The 20,648-nt window shown below is 34.6% G+C and overlaps 1 protein-coding gene and 1 non-coding gene across 2 annotated transcripts; one reads left to right on the top strand and one right to left on the bottom strand.

Annotated features, from left to right (window-relative positions):
* Window positions 1-429: 429 nt before the first annotated feature.
* Window positions 430-534, bottom strand: LOC139895499 (U6 spliceosomal RNA). The gene has a single exon (XR_011775937.1). It is a non-coding gene; the product is annotated as a U6 spliceosomal RNA (small nuclear RNA).
* Window positions 535-2,022: 1,488 nt separating this feature from the next.
* LOC139887638 (uncharacterized) lies at window positions 2,023-19,429 on the top strand. Its single transcript, XM_071870710.1, has 6 exons — window positions 2,023-4,311; window positions 17,437-17,555; window positions 17,634-17,933; window positions 18,016-18,118; window positions 18,201-18,709; window positions 19,054-19,429. Exons 1-6 carry the CDS (start codon window positions 2,023-2,025, stop codon window positions 19,427-19,429), a joined length of 3,696 nt encoding a protein of 1,231 aa, XP_071726811.1.
* Window positions 19,430-20,648: the final 1,219 nt, after the last annotated feature.

Raw genomic sequence — 20,648 nt, 5'->3', positions numbered from 1 at the left:
AATTTAGTTAAAATAAAAAAAATTGTGAAAATTCAAAAATATCTCTAGTTACTATTCATAACTTTTGTCTATTACGTATATATGTATATGTATAATATAATATAATAAAACAGTAGTTAAGAAATTGACTTACGTGACACCTTGTGACTGGCAATACGTTTGCCACGCTTACATAAATTATATTTCTGTAGATGCGTGTGGACTACATAAACACACATGTAAAAGATACGACATTTGTTTCGTATAGATGGTGACACGAAAGCTATATATTGGCAACTTATCAATCAATATATTTAAATATGCGACATGCGGAATTTGTTATTTGGAATTGACCAATTTTAGAAATATCTATGATTTTATATCTGGATTGTATTTTAAATATTTGATGATGTACACTTTAATTAGAACATGTTTATGGACCTTGCTCAAGATAACTTGGATCATTTCTCGATGTGTATGTGTTATCCTTGTGCAGGGTCATGTTAATTTTCTCTGTAAAATCATTTCAATTTTATCGGACCTCCCTGAAGGGACTTGCTCAAAAAAATAATATTATACCAAACTTATTTTGAAACATAAATGTGACTTTTTAATTTGTAAGATTAGTTTTCACGTTAATAAGTTGAAGGGCTTAAAAAGAGTATCCTGGAATCTAGAAGGATTATTTATGCTGATATCTTGTCTTGAGGGTGGCTAAATGAAAATATTGTTAAAGTTCATGCCTGTTTTTAAGAAAGAAGTCAAAGGAGCATTTATGCCATGTTCTCATTCATATAGTATGAAGCCTGAATCCAGATTAGGGTTACACATAACCCTATTTTCATTAATTTTGTAATTTTGCTCAAGTTCACTACAAAAAAATACTTGCTTTCTAACGTTTTTTTTTTCACGATTACATAAAACATGGCAATATTTTGCAATTTGTAACGTTTATAGATGAAAAAAGTTTATTCACGTGTACTAATTATATTCCAACGCTTTTGGATGTCAAAAAACTCAGCACTTTATAACGATTAAAAGCGTTGAAAAATTGAAATTCTTTAACACAAAAAAGCGTTAAAAAGTCAGACAAAGTTACAAGCCTCTAAACTTGGACCGGTCAATTCCTTGGTTCAATTAAATCCAATTTTCATCCCCAAATCCATCTAAACCCTCGTATCCATCCCCAAATCCATCCAAACCCTCATATCCATCCCCAAATCCAATTCTCATCCCCAAATCCATCCCTCATATTACGTTGAATAAACTCCTAAATCCATCCCTCACATTCGCTCGTTTCGTTGCTTCTTCACCTGATTTCAACATCTGTTTCTGCTCAGGTAATTGTATCTATCGTCACATCTAATTGTATCTATATAGGAGTAATTAATGTGTTCATATCTACTACATGATTGCGTGTGATTATTGGAGTACAATTAAATTTCGAATCTGATTCATAAGCTAGTATCCATGATTGTGTGTGATTATTGGAGTACAATTAAATTTCGTTTCTGTTACTGAGTAATGAGTTAGATGTTTGAAGTTTTGAACATGTTCATGAGATTTATTAAATTTGTATGTAGGTTCTTTTATATAGAAGGTAGATATGCATAATTGAATCTAGGGTTACGTTTATGAAAATATATTGTTGTTTGATGTTGCATACTTGTATCTATCTGATCTCTTTTGTGAGTTGTCAACCTGATAAATTCAAAATACAATAAAAAAACAAATCATATTGTGAAACTTGTTGAACTGAGCAGAGTGTTGACCTGTAACTCATTATTGGTGATAGTTTATATACCTGAACCAAGAGTATAAGTCAGCTTTGGTTAATCATATTTGTCTGCTACCACTTTTTTAAAAGGAATGCGAGTTCATGAGTGATGAGTTTGAGATTAGATACAGTGTGTAGGTATTTGAAACTTTGACATCCTTGTTCACTCATTTGATTATGCATTTGTGAAATAAGAGGTTAAATACTATAAGAAAAAAAGTGTTCTAAACATTGTTTGGACATCTTTAGGTAATTAAGGTGAAATCATGGACAAAAGTTGGATTCAAGCTCAAATAAAAAGTAACGCTTTCAAAGATGGAGTCTTGAAATTTATTGATTTTGCTCGTGCTAAATCTATTAGAGGACAAATTGTATGTCCATGTCGTAAATGTTGTAATTTTAAATGGTTATGTGTTGAAACTGTCCATGCTCACATATTACGTTATGGATTTTTACCGGGATACACAAAATGGACGTTTCATGGGGAACACGTAATACCTTCATCAGTATCTCATCCTAGTTTTGCTCAAGAAACGTCTTTTGGTCAAGATGACATAAGAGGTATGATTCACGATGCCATAGGTGTAAGTTCTCCGTCTTTTGAAAATGAACAAGAAATAGATTCAACCATTGATGGAGATATTAGTGAACCTGAACAAAATGATCAAAATCCTGATCACGATGTTAAGGGTGATACATATAAAAAGTTATTAGAAGAATGTGACAAGGAACTATACCCTGGTTGCAAGTATTCCGGTTTATCCTTTACATTACACTTGTATCATGTCAAATGTATCGGTGGCATATCTGACAAGTCTTTTGGTATGTTACTAGAGCTTCTAAAGAACACATTTCCTCATCTTACTTCAATACCATCATCTGTGACCGAAGCTAAGAAACTAACCAAAGATCTAGGACTTGGTTATGAGAAAATTGATGCATGTCCTAATGATTGTATGTTGTACTGGGGAGAAAGAGAAGGTCAACAATCATGTCACGTGTGTAAAGCTCCACGATATGAAAGCGACGTTGGTGAAAAAATGATTGAAAGTTCAAAGTCAAACAAGTCAAAAAAGCCGGCTAAAGTTTTTCGCTATTTTCCCTTAATTCCACGACTAAAAAGATTATACATGTCAGAGAAAACGGCAAAGGATATGAGGTGGCATAATACGGGTCTAACTAAAGACGGAAAATTAAGACATCCAGCCGATGGTCTTGCTTGGAAGGCATTCGATACTCGATATCCAGAATTTGCCTCAGATCCTCGTAATGTGAGGCTTGGTTTTGCAAGTGACAGATTTAATCCTTATCGTACTATGACTTCGTCATATAGTACATGGCCCGTGGTGCTAATTCCTTATAATCTACCTCCTTGGATATGCATGAAAAAAGAATCTTTTATTCTTTCATCGATTATTCCAGGGGGAAAAGGTCCCGAAAACGATATAGACATTTATCTACAACCTCTAATTCAAGAACTTAAATTGTTATGGGAAGGTGTAGATGCGTACGATTCGTTTGCTAAAGAATGGTTCAAGTTGAAAGCTTCACTTTTGTGGACCGTGAATGATTTTCCAGCGTATGCTAACTTATCTGGTTGGAGCACCAAGGGTCGTGTCGCATGCCCATGTTGCTTGAGCTCTACTCGATCAATTTGGTTGAGGAATGGGAAAAAGTTCTGCTATATGGGTCATCGTAGATGGCTGGACCAAAATCACAGTTATCGACTTCAAATGGATCAATTTGATGGTACAATTGAGAATGAAGGACCTCCAATTGGGTTGACAGGGTCGGATATATTGAAACAATTAAGTGGTTCGAGTTTTATGTATGGGAAGTCTCTTAAATCCAAGAAGAGGACAAGGGATGATGTTGGTTCTACAAAAAGTAATACTCTTCACACAGATATAGCAAATGAGGAGTCATGTACCTTTGAGGGTATAGAAAGTTTCATAGAAGAAGATATTGATGGTGAAAACCAATTATGGAAAAAGAAGAGTATATTTTTTGATTTGCCATATTGGGAGTATAATTTACTCAGACATAACTTAGACGTTATGCATATAGAAAAAAACGTCTGTGATAATCTTCTTGGAACTTTACTAAATATTGATGGGAAGACTAAAGATAATGAAGATACTCGCAAAGATCTTATGGAAATGGGAATACAGAATGACCTGCACATTAAAAAACATCCTAACGGAAAGACATACTTGCCACCAGCATCTTACACCATGTCTAATCTTGAGAAGTCCAACTTTTTACAAGTGTTGAAAAAACTAAAGGTTCCTGATGGCTATGCTTCAAATATTTCAAGGGGTGTAAGTTTGAGAGATCGTAAGCTTTTTAATCTTAAGAGTCACGATGGTCATATTTTAATGCAAGACATTTTGCCGATTGCATTAAGAATTTCCATGCTTTCAAGAGCACAATCTCGAGTAGTTAAGGTGGTGTCCGATTTTTGCTCCTTATTCAAAGGGTTATGCTCTAAAGTTCTTGATCTTGGCGAATTAGAAAAAATGGAGTATCAAGTTGTGCAAACATTGTGTGAGTTGGTGAAATGTCCCGTTCTTATTGATTAAAAACGTTCCATATTAATTGATTTCGTTGCGAGGTTTTGACCTCTATATGAGACGTTTTTCAAAGACTGCATTCATTTTAAAACAAACCATAACCTTTATTTCATCAATAAAGGTTTAAAAAGCTTTACGTATATTATCAAATAATGATAATCTAAAATATCCTGTTTACACACGACCATTACATAATGGTTTACAATACAAATATGTTACAACAAAATAAGTTTCTTGAATGCAGTTTTTACACAATATCGTACAAGCATGGACTCCAAATCTCGTCCTTATTTAAGTATGCGACTGCGGAAGCTCTTAATAATCACCTGAGAATAAACATGCTTAAAACGTCAACAAAAATGTTGGTGAGTTATAGGTTTAACCTATATATATCAAATCATAATAATAGACCACAAGATTTCATATTTCAATACACATCCCATACATAGAGATAAAAATCATTCATATGGTGAACACCTGGTAACCGACATTAACAAGATGCATATATAAGAATATCCCCATCATTCCGGGACACCCTTCGGATATGATATAAATTTTGAAGTACTAAAGCATCCGGTACTTTGGATGGGGTTTGTTAGGCCCAATAGATCTATCTTTAGGATTCGCGTCAATTAGGGTGTCTGTTCCCTAATTCTTAGATTACCAGACTTAATAAAAAGGGGCATATTCGATTTCGATAATTCAACCATAGAATGTAGTTTCACGTACTTGTGTCTATTTTTTAAATCATTTATAAAACCTGCATGTATTCTCATCCCAAAATATTAGATTTTAAAAGTGGGACTATAACTCACTTTCACAGATTTTTTACTTCGTCGGGAAGTAAGACTTGGCCACTGGTTGATTCACGAACCTATAACAATATATACATATATATCAAAGTATGTTCAAAATATATTTACAACACTTTTAATATATTTTGATGTTTTAAGTTTATTAAGTCAGCTGTCCTCGTTAGTAACCTACAACTAGTTGTCCACAGTTAGATGTACAGAAATAAATCGATAAATATTATCTTGAATCAATCCACGACCCAGTGTATACGTATCTCAGTATTGATCACAACTCAAACTATATATATTTTGGAATCAACCTCAACCCTGTATAGCTAACTCCAACATTCACATATAGAGTGTCTATGGTTGTTCCGAAATATATATAGATGTGTCGACATGATAGGTCGAAACATTGTATACGTGTCTATGGTATCTCAAGATTACATAATATACAATACAAGTTGATTAAGTTATGGTTGGAATAGATTTGTTACCAATTTTCACGTAGCTAAAATGAGAAAAATTATCCAATATTGTTTTACCCATAACTTCTTCATTTTAAATCCGTTTTGAGTGAATCAATTTGCTATAGTTTCATATTGAACTCTATTTTATGAATCTAAACAGAAAAAGTATAGGTTTATAGTAGGAAAAATAAGTTACAAGTCATTTTTGTAAAGGTAGTCATTTCAGTCGAAAGAACGACGTCTAGATGACCATTTTAGAAAACATACTTCCACTTTGAGTTTAACCATAATTTTTGGATATAGTTTCATGTTCATAATAAAAATCATTTTCTCAGAATAACAACTTTTAAATCAAAGTTTATCATAGTTTTTAATTAACTAACCCAAAACAGTCCGCGGTGTTACTACGACGGCGTAAATCCGGTTTTACGGTGTTTTTCGTGTTTCCAGGTTTTAAATCATTAAGTTAGCATATCATACAGATATAGAACATGTGTTTAGTTGATTTTAAAAGTCAAGTTAGAAGGATTAACTTTTGTTTGCGAACAAGTTTAGAATTAACTAAACTATGTTCTAGTGATTACAAGTTTAAACCTTCAAATAAGATAGCTTTATATGTATGAATCGAATGATGTTATGAACATCATTACTACCTTAAGTTCCTTGGATAAACCTACTGGAAAAGAGAAAAATGGATCTAGCTTCAATGGATCCTTGGATGGCTCGAAGTTCTTGAAGCAGAATCATGACACGAAAACAAGTTCAAGTAAGATCATCACTTGAAATAAGATTGTTATAGTTATAGAAATTGAACCAAAGTTTGAATATGATTATTACCTTGTATTAGAATGATAACCTACTGTAATAAACAAAGATTTCTTGAGGTTGGATGATCACCTTACAAGATTGGAAGTGAGCTAGCAAACTTGAAAGTATTCTTGATTTTATGAAACTAGAACTTTTGAAATTTATGAAGAACACTTAGAACTTGAAGATAGAACTTGAGAGAGATCAATTAGATGAAGAAAATTGAAGAATGAAAGTGTTTGTAGGTATTTTTGGTCGTTGGTGTATGGATTAGATATAAAGGATATGTAATTTTGTTTTCATGTAAATAAGTCATGAATGATTACTCATATTTTTGTAATTTTATGAGATATTTCATGCTAGTTGCCAAATGATGGTTCCCACATGTGTTAGGTGACTCACATGGGCTGCTAAGAGCTGATCATTGGAGTGTATATACCAATAGTGCATACATCTAAAAGCTGTGTATTGTACGAGTACGAATACGGGTGCATACGAGTAGAATTGTTGATGAAACTGAACGAGGATGTAATTGTAAGCATTTTTGTTAAGTAGAAGTATTTTGATAAGTGTCTTGAAGTCTTTCAAAAGTGTATGAATACATATTAAAACACTACATGTATATACATTTTAACTGAGTCGTTAAGTCATCGTTAGTCGTTACATGTAAATGTTGTTTTGAAACCTTTAGGTTAACGATCTTGTTAAATGTTGTTAACCCAATGTTTATAATATCAAAAGAGATTTTAAATTATTATATTATCATGATATTATGATGTACGAATATCTCTTAATATGATATATATACATTAAATGTCGTTACAACGATAATCGTTACATATATGTCTCGTTTCAAAATCATTAAGTTAGTAGTCTTGTTTTTACATATGTAGTTCATTGTTAATATACTTAATGATATGTTTACTTATCATAGTATCATGTTAACTATATATATATATCCATATATATGTCATCATATAGTTTTTACAAGTTTTAACGTTCGTGAATCACCGGTCAACTTGGGTGGTCAATTGTCTATGTGAAACATATTTCAATTAATCAAGTCTTAACAAGTTTGATTGCTTAACATGTTGGAAACATTTAATCATGTAAATATCAATCTCAATTAATATATATAAACATGGAAAAGTTTGGGTCACTACAGTACCTACCCGTTAAATAAATTTCGTCCCGAAATTTTAAGCTGTTGAAGGTATTGACGAATCTTCTGGAAATAGATGCGGGTATTTCTTCTTCATCTGATCTTCACGCTCCCAGGTGAACTCGGGTCCTCTACGAGCATTCCATCGAACCTTAACAATTGGTATCTTGTTTTGCTTAAGTCTTTTAACCTCACGATCCATTATTTCGACGGGTTCTTCGATGAATTGAAGTTTTTCGTTGATTTGGATTTCATCTAACGGAATAGTGAGATCTTCTTTAGCAAAACATTTCTTCAAATTCGAGACGTGGAAAGTGTTATGTACAGCTGCGAGTTGTTGAGGTAACTCAAGTCGGTAAGCTACTGGTCCGACACGATCAATAATCTTGAATGGTCCAATATACCTTGGATTTAATTTCCCTCGTTTACCAAATCGAACAACGCCTTTCCAAGGTGCAACTTTAAGCATGACCATCTCTCCAATTTCAAATTCTATATCTTTTCTTTTAATGTCAGCGTAGCTCTTTTGTCGACTTTGGGCGGTTTTCAACCGTTGTTGAATTTGGATGATCTTCTCGGTAGTTTCTTGTATAATCTCCGGACCCGTAATCTGTCTATCCCCCACTTCACTCCAACAAATCGGAGACCTGCACTTTCTACCATAAAGTGCTTCAAACGGCGCCATCTCAATGCTTGAATGGTAGCTGTTGTTGTAGGAAAATTCTGCTAACGGTAGATGTCGATCCCAACTGTTTCCGAAATCAATAACACATGCTCGTAGCATGTCTTCAAGCGTTTGTATCGTCCTTTCGCTCTGCCCATCAGTTTGTGGATGATAGGCAGTACTCATGTCTAGACGAGTTCCTAATGCTTGCTGTAATGTCTGCCAGAATCTTGAAATAAATCTGCCATCCCTATCAGAGATAATAGAGATTGGTATTCCATGTCTGGAGATGACTTCCTTCAAATACAGTCGTGCTAACTTCTACATCTTGTCATCTTCTCTTATTGGCAGGAAGTGTGCGGATTTGGTGAGACGATCAACTATTACCCAAATAGTATCAAAACCACTTGCAGTCCTTGGCAATTTAGTGATGAAATCCATGGTAATGTTTTCCCATTTCCATTCCGGAATTTCGGGTTGTTGAAGTAGACCTGATGGTTTCTGATGCTCAGCTTTGACCTTAGAACACGTCAAACATTCTCCTACGTATTTAGCAACATCGGCTTTCATACCCGGCCACCAAAAATGTTTCTTGAGATCCTTGTACATCTTCCCCGTTCCAGGATGTATTGAGTATCTGGTTTTATGAGCTTCTCTAAGTACCATTTCTCTCATATCTCCAAATTTTGGTACCCAAATCCTTTCAGCCCTATACCGGGTTCTGTCTTCCCGAATATTAAGATGCTGCTCCGATCCTTTGGGTATTTTATCCTTTAAATTTCCCTCTTTTAAAACTCCTTGTTACGCCTCCTTTATTTGAGTAGTAAGGTTATTATGAATCATTATATTCATAGATTTTACTCGAATGGGTTCTCTGTCCTTCCTGCTCAAGGCATCGGCTACCACATTTGCCTTCCCCGGGTGGTAACGAATCTCAAAGTCGTAATCATTCAACAATTCAATCCACCTACGCTGCCTCATATTCAGTTGTTTCTGATTAAATATGTGTTGAAGACTTTTGTGGTCGGTATATATAATACTTTTGACCCCATATAAGTAGTGCCTCCAAGTCTTTAATGCAAAAACAACCGCGCCTAATTCCAAATCATGCGTCGTATAATTTTGTTCGTGAATCTTCAATTGTCTAGACGCATAAGCAATCACCTTCGTTCGTTGCATTAATACACAACCGAGACCTTGCTTTGATGCGTCACAATAAATCACAAAATCATCATTCCCTTCAGGCAATGACAATATTGGTGCCGTAGTTAGCTTTTTCTTCAATAACTGAAACGCTTTCTCTTGTTCATCATTCCATTCAAATTTCTTCCCTTTATGCGTTAATGCAGTCAAGGGTTTTGCTATTCTGGAAAAGTCTTGGATGAACCTTCTGTAGTAACCAGCTAGTCCTAAAAACTGGCGTATGTGTTTCGGAGTTTTCGGGGTTTCCCACTTTTCAACAGTTTCTATCTTTGCCGGATCCACCTTAATACCTTCTTTGTTCACTATGTGACCGAGGAATTGAACTTCTTCCAACCAAAATGCACAATTTGAAAACTTAGCGTACAATTCTTCCTTCCTCAATACTTCTAACACCTTTCTCAAATGTTCACCGTGTTCTTGGTCATTCTTTGAGTAAATAAGTATGTCATCAATGAAAACAATGACAAACTTGTCAAGGTATGGTCCACACACTCGGTTCATAAGGTCCATGAACACAGCTGGTGCATTAGTTAAACCAAACGGCATGACCATAAACTCGTAATGACCGTAACGTGTTCTGAAAGCAGTCTTTGGAATATCATCTTCTTTCACCCGCATTTGATGATACCCGGAACGTAAGTCAATCTTTGAATAAACAGACGAGCCTTGTAGTTGATCAAATAAGTCGTCGATTCTCGGTAGTGGGTAGCGATTCTTGATGGTAAGTTTGTTCAACTCTCGGTAGTCGATACACAACCTGAATGTACCATCTTTCTTCTTGACAAACAAAACAGGAGCTCCCCACGGTGATGTGCTTGGTCGAATGAAACCACGCTCTAAAAGTTCTTGTAATTGGCCTTGCAGTTCTTTCATCTCGCTGGGTGCGAGTCTGTATGGAGCACGAGCTATTGGTGCAGCTCCTGGTACAAGATCTATTTGAAATTCAACGGATCGATGTGGGGGTAATCCCGGTAATTCTTTCGGAAATACATCGGGAAATTCTTTTGCTACGGGAACATCATTGATGCTCTTTTCTTCAGTTTGTACTTTCTCGACGTGTGCTAGAACAGCGTAGCAACCTTTTCTTATTAGTTTTTGTGCCTTCAAATTACTAATAAGATGTAGCTTCGTGTTGCCCTTTTCTCCGTACACCATCAAGGGTTTTCCTTTTTCTCGTATAATGCAAATTGCATTTTTGTAACAAACGATCTCTGCTTTCACTTCTTTCAACCAGTCCATACCGATTATCACATCAAAACTCCCTAACTCTACTGGTATCAAATCAATCTTAAATGTTTCGCTAACCAGTTTAATTTCTCGATTCCGACATATATTATCTGCTGAAATTAATTTACCATTTGCTAATTCGAGTAAAAATTTACTATCCAAAGGCGTCAATGGACAACTTAATTTAGAACAAAAATCTCTACTCATATAGCTTCTATCCGCACCAGAATCAAATAAAACGTAAGCAGATTTATTGTCAATAAGAAACGTACCCGTAACAAGCTCCGGGTCTTCCTGTGCCTCTGCCGCATTAATATTGAAAACTCTTCCGCGGCCTTGTCCATTCGTGTTCTCCTGGTTCGGGCAATTTCTAATAATGTGGCCCGGTTTTCCACATTTATAACAAACTACATTGGCGTAACTTGCTCCGACACTACTTGCTCCGCCATTACTTGTTCCGACACCATTTGTTCCTTTCGTTCTATTAACCCCTGGTCCGTAAACCTCACACTTCGCCGTGCTATGACCATTTCTTTTACACTTGTTGCAAAATTTGGTGCAGAACCCCGTGTGATACTTTTCACACCTTTGGCATAGCTGCTTCTGATTGTTGTTGTTGTTGCGGTTATTATTGTTGTTGGGATGATTGTTGTAGTTGCTGTTATTGTTGTTGTTGTTGTTGTTGTTGTTGTTGTTGTTGTTGTTGGGTCGTTTGTTGTAGTTGCGATTGATGTTGCGATTGTTGGGATAATTGTTGCGATTATTGTTGTAATTATTGTTGTTGTTGTATTGGTGATTCTTATCACCGTTTTCCTCCCACTTTCTTTTGAATTGCTTCACATTGGCCTCTTCAGCAGTCTGTTCTTTAATTCTTTCTTCAATCTGGTTCACTAGTTTGTGAGCCATTCTACATGCCTGTTGTATGGAGGCGGGCTCGTGTGAACTTATATCTTCTTGGATTCTTTCCGGTAATCCTTTCACAAACGCGTCGATCTTCTCTTCCTCATCTTCGAACGCTCCCGGACACAATAGGCATAATTCTGTGAATCGTCTTTCGTACGTGGTAATATCAAATCCTTGGGTTCGTAACCCTCTAAGTTCTGTCTTGAGCTTATTGACCTCAGTTCTGGGACGGTACTTCTCGTTCATTAAGTGCTTGAATGCTGACCACGGTAGTGCGTAAGCATCATCTTGTCCCACTTGCTCTAGATAGGTATTCCACCATGTTAACGCAGAACCTGTGAAGGTATGCGTAGCGTACTTCACTTTGTCCTCTTCAGTACACTTACTTATGGCAAACACCGATTCGACCTTCTCGGTCCACCGTTTCAATCCGATCGGTCCTTCGGTTCCATCAAATTCCAAAGGTTTGCAGGCAGTAAATTCTTTGTAGGTGCATCCTACACGATTTCCTGTACTGCTAGATCCAAGGTTATTGTTGGTATGTAGCGCAGCCTGTACTGCGGCTATGTTTGAAGCTAGAAAAGTACGGAATTCCTCTTCATTCATATTCACGGTATGTCGAGTAGTCGGTGCCATTTCCTTCAAAATAGTCAAATGGAACAAGTTAATCATACAGAATATTAAGAGTAGTTAATAGTATTTCGTAGCATAATATGAACTCATTTATAAAAGCTTTTTCTTCATATTAGCGTTTTATAAGTTTAAATTCGGGTAGTACCTACCCGTCAAGTTCATACTTAGTAGCTAATATACAATTCAACTACTACAATTCTATATGAAAAACTGATTATAATAATATTTCGCATTCAAACTTTTATACAATATTTTACAAACTTACAATACCGCTTATTTTACATAAAGCATGAAATATAGCACACAATAACTTTGATACAAGATAGTTGTGAAGATAATTCTAGCTAGTACACAAGTCGTTCAGCAAAGGCAATAAAGACACGTAATTCATACGTCCAGAAACAAGTCATGCATTCTGGTTTTACTAGGACTACTTCCCATCCTTGGTCTGGTGGAACATAACCGTTATGGCTGTTGATAAGACAGCGTGTTGTAACGTCGTCAAAGGGACGAGGGTTACGTAATGTCCAACAGTCCCGTAACAATCTAAAAACCTCATTTCTTACCCCAATTACCGACTCCGTCACTTGTGGGAACGTTTTGTTTAATAGTTGTAGCCCGATGTTCTTGTTCTCACTTTGGTGAGAAGCGAACATTACTAATCCGTAAGCATAACATGCTTCTTTATGATGCATGTTAGCCGCTTTTTCTAAATCACGAAGTCCAATATTCGGATATATTGAGTCAAAATAATTTCTTAACCCATTGCGTAAAATAGCATTTGGGTTCCCCGCAATATATGCGTCAAAGTAAACACATCGTAATTTATGGATTTCCCAATGTGATATCCCCCATCTTTCGAACGAAAGCCTTTTATAAACCAAGGCATTCTTGGAACGTTCTTCGAATGTCTTACAAACTGATCTCGCCTTAAATAGTTGTGCCGAAGAATTCTGACCGACTCTAGACAAGATTTCATCAATCATGTCTCCGGGTAGGTCTCTTAAAATATTGGGTTGTCTATCCATTTTGTGTTTTTATACTGTAAAATAGACAAGAGTTAGATTCATAAAAAAAAATACTTATTAATACAAGCAATTTTTACATATATCATAAAGCATAAGCACACTATATTACATATATTACACCACACGAATACGACTATCTTATTCCGACTCGCTTGTTTCTTCTTCTTCGGTTTTGGTTCGTTTTGCCAAGTTTCTAGGGATATATGATGTTTTCCTAATACTAGCTATTATTTTCCACATTGGTTTAGAAAAACCTAGTGGTTTAGAGGTTCCCGGGTCATTGTTACAACTTAAGGACTTCGGGGGTTGACGATACATATAAAGTTCATCGGGGTTGGAATTAGATTTCTCTATTTTTATGCCCTTTCCCTTATTATTTTCTTTTGCCTTTTTAAATTCAGTTGGGGTAATTTCTATAACATCATCGGAATTCTCGTCGGAATCTGATTCATCAGAGAATTGGTAATCCTCCCAATATTTTGCTTCCTTGGCGGAAACACCATTGACCATAATTAACCTTGGTCGGTTGGTTGAGGATTTTCTTTTACTTAACCGTTTTATTATTTCCCCCACCGGTTCTATTTCTTCATCCGGTTCCGATTCTTCTTTCGGTTCCGATTCTTCTTCCGGTTCCGACTCTTCTTCCGGTTCCTCTTCGGGAACTTGTGAATCAGTCCACGAATCATTCCAATTTACATTTGACTCTTCATTATTATTAGGTGAGTCAATGGGACTTGTTCTAGAGGTAGACATCTATCACATAATATCAAACGCGTTAAGAGATTAATATATCACATAATATTCACATGTTAAAAATATATAGTTTCCAACAAAATTTGTTAAGCAATCATTTTTCAAGTAAACACGGTCGAAGTCCAGACTCACTAATGCATCCTAACAAACTAGATAAGACACACTAATGCAAAATTCTGGTTCTCTAAGACCAACGCTCTGATACCAACTGAAATGTCCCGTTCTTATTGATTAAAAACGTTCCATATTAATTGATTTCGTTGCGAGGTTTTGACCTCTATATGAGACGTTTTTCAAAGACTGCATTCATTTTAAAACAAACCATAACCTTTATTTCATCAATAAAGGTTTAAAAAGCTTTACGTAGATTATCAAATAATGATAATCTAAAATATCCTGTTTACACACGACCATTACATAATGGTTTACAATACAAATATGTTACAACAAAATAAGTTTCTTGAATGCAGTTTTTACACAATATCGTACAAGCATGGACTCCAAATCTCGTCCTTATTTAAGTATGCGACTGCGGAAGCTCTTAATAATCACCTGAGAATAAACATGCTTAAAACGTCAACAAAAATGTTGGTGAGTTATAGGTTTAACCTATATATATATCAAATCATAATAATAGACCACAAGATTTCATATTTCAATACACATCCCATACATAGAGATAAAAATCATTCATATGGTGAACACCTGGTAACCGACATTAACAAGATGCATATATAAGAATATCCCCATCATTCCGGGACACCCTTCGGATATGATATAAATTTCGAAGTACTAAAGCATCCGGTACTTTGGATGGGATTTGTTAGGCCCAATAGATCTATCTTTAGGATTCGCGTCAATTAGGGTGTCTGTTCCCTAATTCTTAGATTACCAGACTTAATAAAAAGGGGCATATTCGATTTCGATAATTCAACCATAGAATGTAGTTTCACGTACTTGTGTCTATTTTGTAAATCATTTATAAAACCTGCATGTATTCTCATCCTAAATATTAGATTTTAAAAGTGGGACTATAACTCACTTTCACAGATTTTTTACTTCGTCGGGAAGTAAGACTTGGCCACTGGTTGATTCACGAACCTATAACAATATATACATATATATCAAAGTATGTTCAAAATATATTTACAACACTTTTAATATATTTTGATGTTTTAAGTTTATTAAGTCAGCTGTCCTCGTTAGTAACCTACAACTAGTTGTCCACAGTTAGATGTACAGAAATAAATCGATAAATATTATCTTGAATCAATCCACGACCCAGTGTATACGTATCTCAGTATTGATCACAACTCAAACTATATATATTTTGGAATCAACCTCAACCCTGTATAGCTAACTCCAACATTCACATATAGAGTGTCTATGGTTGTTCCGAAATATATATAGATGTGTCGACATGATAGGTCGAAACATTGTATACGTGTCTATGGTATCTCAAGATTACATAATATACAATACAAGTTGATTAAGTTATGGTTGGAATAGATTTGTTACCAATTTTCACGTAGCTAAAATGAGAAAAATTATCCAATATTGTTTTACCCATAACTTCTTCATTTTAAATCCGTTTTGAGTGAATCAATTTGATATGGTTTCATATTGAACTCTATTTTATGAATCTAAACAGAAAAAGTATAGGTTTATAGTCGGAAAAATAAGTTACAAGTCATTTTTGTAAAGGTAGTCATTTCAGTCGAAAGAACGACGTCTAGATGACCATTTTAGAAAACATACTTCCACTTTGAGTTTAACCATAATTTTTGGATATAGTTTCATGTTCATAATAAAAATCATTTTCTCAGAATAACAACTTTTAAATCAAAGTTTATCATAGTTTTTAATTAACTAACCCAAAACAGCCCGCGGTGTTACTACGACGGCGTAAATCCGGTTTTACGGTGTTTTTCGTGTTTCCAGGTTTTAAATTATTAAGTTAGCATATCATACAGATATAGAACATGTGTTTAGTTGATTTTAAAAGTCAAGTTAGAAGGATTAACTTTTGTTTGCGAACAAGTTTAGAATTAACTAAACTATGTTCTAGTGATTACAAGTTTAAACCTTCGAATAAGATAGCTTTATATGTATGAATAGAATGATGTTATGAACATCATTACTACCTTAAGTTCCTTGGATAAACCTACTGGAAAAGAGAAAAATGGATCTAGTTTCAATGGATCCTTGGATGGCTCGAAGTTCTTGAAGCAGAATCATGACACGAAAACAAGTTCAAGTAAGATCATCACTTGAAATAAGATTGTTATAGTTATAGAAATTGAACCAAAGTTTGAATATGATTATTACCTTGTATTAGAATGATAACCTACTGTAATAAACAAAGATTTCTTGAGGTTGGATGATCACCTTACAAGATTGGAAGTGAGCTAGCAAACTTGAAAGTATTCTTGATTTTATGAAACTAGAACTTTTGAAATTTATGAAGAACACTTAGAACTTGAAGATAGAACTTGAGAGAGATCAATTAGATGAAGAAAATTGAAGAATGAAAGTGTTTGTAGGTGTTTTTGGTCGTTGGTGTATGGATTAGATATAAAGGATATGTAATTTTGTTTTCATGTAAATAAGTCATGAATGATTACTCATATTTTTGTAATTTTATGAGATATTTCATGCTAGTTGCCAAATGATGGTTCCCACATGTGTTAGGTGACTCACATGGGCTGCTAAGAGCTGATCATTGGAGTGTATATACCAATAGTGCATACATCTAAAAGCTGTGTATTGTACGAGTACGAATACGGGTGCATACGAGTAGAATTGTTGATGAAACTGAACGAGGATGTAATTGTAAGCATTTTTGTTAAGTAGAAGTATTTTGATAAGTGTCTTGAAGTCTTTCAAAAGTGTATGAATACATATTAAAACACTACATGTATATACATTTTAACTGAGTCGTTAAGTCATCGTTAGTCGTTACATGTAAATGTTGTTTTGAAACCTTTAGGTTAACGATCTTGTTAAATGTTGTTAACCCAATGTTTATAATATCAAAAGAGATTTTAAATTATTATATTATCATGATATTATGATGTACGAATATCTCTTAATATGATATATATACATTAAATGTCGTTACAACGATAATCGTTACATATATGTCTCGTTTCAAAATCATTAAGTTAGTAGTCTTGTTTTTACATATGTAGTTCATTGTTAATATACTTAATGATATGTTTACTTATCATAGTATCATGTTAACTATATATATATATCCATATATATGTCATCATATAGTTTTTACAAGTTTTAACGTTCGTGAATCACCGGTCAACTTGGGTGGTCAATTGTCTATGTGAAACATATTTCAATTAATCAAGTCTTAACAAGTTTGATTGCTTAACATGTTGGAAACATTTAATCATGTAAATATCAATCTCAATTAATATATATAAACATGGAAAAGTTTGGGTCACTACAGTTGGAGCGACTTTTTCCTCCTAGTTTTTTCACAATCATGGTCCACTTAACTATCCACTTGATTTCTGAGGCTAAGCTTGGTGGACCTGTTCATTATAGATGGATGTATCCCGTCGAACGGTAATTGCTCTTTCTCTAAAATTAAACCTTTTCCCACCTTCACATATATCTTTATTTGTTGTATCTTTTATGTTAAAGGTACTTGATGCTATTAAAATCATACGTTCGCAATAAGGCTCAACACGAGGGATCAATTGCAGAAGGGTATGTTAAGGAAGAATGCCTTAATTTTTGCTCAAGATATTTTGAAGGTGTAGAGACTCGTTTTAATCGCCCTCCTAGAAATGATGACAATATTCTTGGTAAAGAGAAGTACATCTTTAATTCAGGTGGTCGTAGTATTGGTAAGGTTGAAGTTATTGAGCTTGATAGCAATTCTTTAAGCCAAGCACATCGCTATGTGTTACTAAACCATAGTAAAGTTCTACCTTTTCGCGAGTAAGTATCATTTTAACCTATTTGTGGATTGAGTGTTATATAATGTACTATAGAATATAAAATCTCTATTTTTTTCTTGTAGTCAATTTTTGAACGAAAAACAAGCCTGTATGAGTAAAGAAATAGATTTAAAGACGATGGGGAAATTGATTGTTGAGGAATTTCCAATGTGGCTTAAACATCAGGTTTTAAACTTTTACAATTTATTGAAGTTTCAATATTTTGGAGCATAACATTGACAATATTATTATTATTGAAAAATGGTAGGTTTCTTTATTAGAAAAAAACAAGTTTGATGAAGAAGTGATATCCCTTTCTATGGGTCCAAACATCATTGCTAGACAATATAGTGGACTCATCACGAATGGTTTTAGATTTCTTACAAGGAGACGTGAAGAGTCAAAGAAGACCCAAAATTCAGGAGTTTGTGTTGAAGTTGAAGGAGGGAATTATTATGGCAAACTTACCAACATTATCGAGCTAGAATATTGTCGTGGTTACAAAGTGGTGCTTTTTCGTTGTGATTGGGTTGACATAAGGCCTTCAAAAGGATTAAAGAAAGATAAATATGGGTTTCCTCTAGTTAATTTTTCTAGACCGCTAATACACACCGGTGAAAAATTAACAGATGACCCTTATATAATTTCCTCTCAAGCTAAGCAAGTGTTCTATATAGATGATATGAAAGATATTGGATGGTCACATGTAATAATGACTAAACCAAGGGATACATATGACATGGGGACCAATCTAAATGGGGATGATGATGATAACTCGTACACTCAATGCATGCCTATTGATATTCCAATCATTGATGACGAAACCGAGGCACCAAGTTGATCTAGGATAGATGATATGATATGATTTGTAAGAATGTGTAGTTTGACCATTTGTTAATTGTAATATGTTTTTGAGGTTTGATCAATTTCAAGAATTGTCACTTAGTTTTATTTGTAATTATATAAGATGTCTGGTGGTATTGCTGTTCTAAAGGTTTGATTTAGTTATTTTATATCATATGGGTTTACTTTAAATATGCTATAAAATTGAAACAGATAAAACGGATTAAATGTTAACTTAGCTTTGTTAAACTAATGTTTTATCTTATTACTTGTTACAGTTGGAACATGTATGCATCAAGATCAGCAATGCAAAAACACGCAAGATCATCACTTTTTTCAGCACAATCTCAATCTCAGCAAGCATCAGTTTTCCTTCAGACACCTCGACCTCCTTTTCTTTCTGCTATTCGCCAAAAGTATTCTTCCTCATCGTCTTGTAGCCATTCTGAACCACCCGCGACAACTTTGAATTCTGAACCATCCTCCACAAGTTTGCATTCTGAACCATCCACCACAAGTTTGCATTCTGAACCATCCTCCACAAGTTTGCATTCTGAACCATCCACCACAAGTTTGCATTCAGAATTTTCTAGTCATGTTTCCAGTTTTGAAAAAGATTATGAAAAAGGCTGCAAAACGAGGTTGAGATCATAGGTAAATTAAAATTATATATTATATAGTAGCTATAAAATAATTGTGTTAATTCTATCTAATGAGATCTCTAAAATCATATAGATGAGCAAGGAAATGTAACCAGGGTCGTAAAGATGAGAACGAAAGATGTTTATTTGCTTAATGCAGGGGAGAAGATTCTAGTTCATGTAAATGATTTTGATCAACCAATTAAATCTTCTGGAGGTCTGTGTACTAGGTTCATGACCCATCTTCTCCAACAACCGAACACGGGTCTCCCTAGCGCTAGAGACTGGCGAGAATGCAAGATAGAACGTGGTGTTACACTTCTAGAAGAACTCCGGGTAAGAGAGTTTATTGCCAGTTTGTAGTCAATGGCAATAAAACCTACAAACTGGTTGCAGCTACTCCTTAAAAACTTTGAAAGTACTTGTGTAGTGTCTAAAATAATTTGGCATAATATTTTACTGTATTTGATGCGCTTGCCTTCGCTCTGAGGACCCCATCACAACAGTTAAACTAATATGAAGTTTACTGTATTTTTCCTTAGTTTCAATTCAGTTACAGTGGGGTGTAACTATGAGGTTGACTGAAACAAGTAGATGGGGTCACGGTTTATATTCTAAGCATGTGGTTACTTTGGAGTCCAAACCTTGGTCCCCAAAATCTCAGTTATCTTGTTCTTTTTTCATTCCTTTCCCAAACTGTTGTACTACTATTGTGTTTTATTGTGTTTTTTTATATCCTTTTCTTCGGTTATAAATGACTCGAATTTCATCTAAGATTTTTATAAGAGGACAACAACTTTCTGTTTACTGTGTTAAGAAAATATGTTTTTGATTGTACAGGGAAGAAGTTTGTTGTTTTCTTTGTTGGTAGCTATATAATGACACGTCAAATAGTTAACTGTATGTACATAGTTTAATTGTTGTTATTCTTATTAATTTGTGATTTTTGCAGAGGAGATTCAGCTTACCTCAAAGTGAAAATATGGACAGAGTTTTGTTTTCTATTTGGGATCGCGCATTTAGAAGCGTAAAGTCTAATCTAAAGACAAAGTTGTTTAAATCAGTTTCTGAAGAACTAAACAAACTAAATAACATGGGTGATGATGTTGCACAAGAGAGAGTATATACAGAGGATGAGCTTTTGGATGGGCTTGACTTGATCAACGCGCCACCTAACTTTACAGATTCTCAATGGAATTCGTCCGGTCATCTGCTAGAAAGGTATTTATTCA

The sequence above is a fragment of the Rutidosis leptorrhynchoides genome, chromosome 2, assembly GCF_046630445.1.
Source record: "Rutidosis leptorrhynchoides isolate AG116_Rl617_1_P2 chromosome 2, CSIRO_AGI_Rlap_v1, whole genome shotgun sequence".
NCBI classification, from domain to species: domain Eukaryota; kingdom Viridiplantae; phylum Streptophyta; class Magnoliopsida; order Asterales; family Asteraceae; genus Rutidosis; species Rutidosis leptorrhynchoides.
The sequence above is the reverse complement of the archived record's forward strand: the minus strand, read 5'-3'. Positions and strand labels throughout refer to the sequence as shown.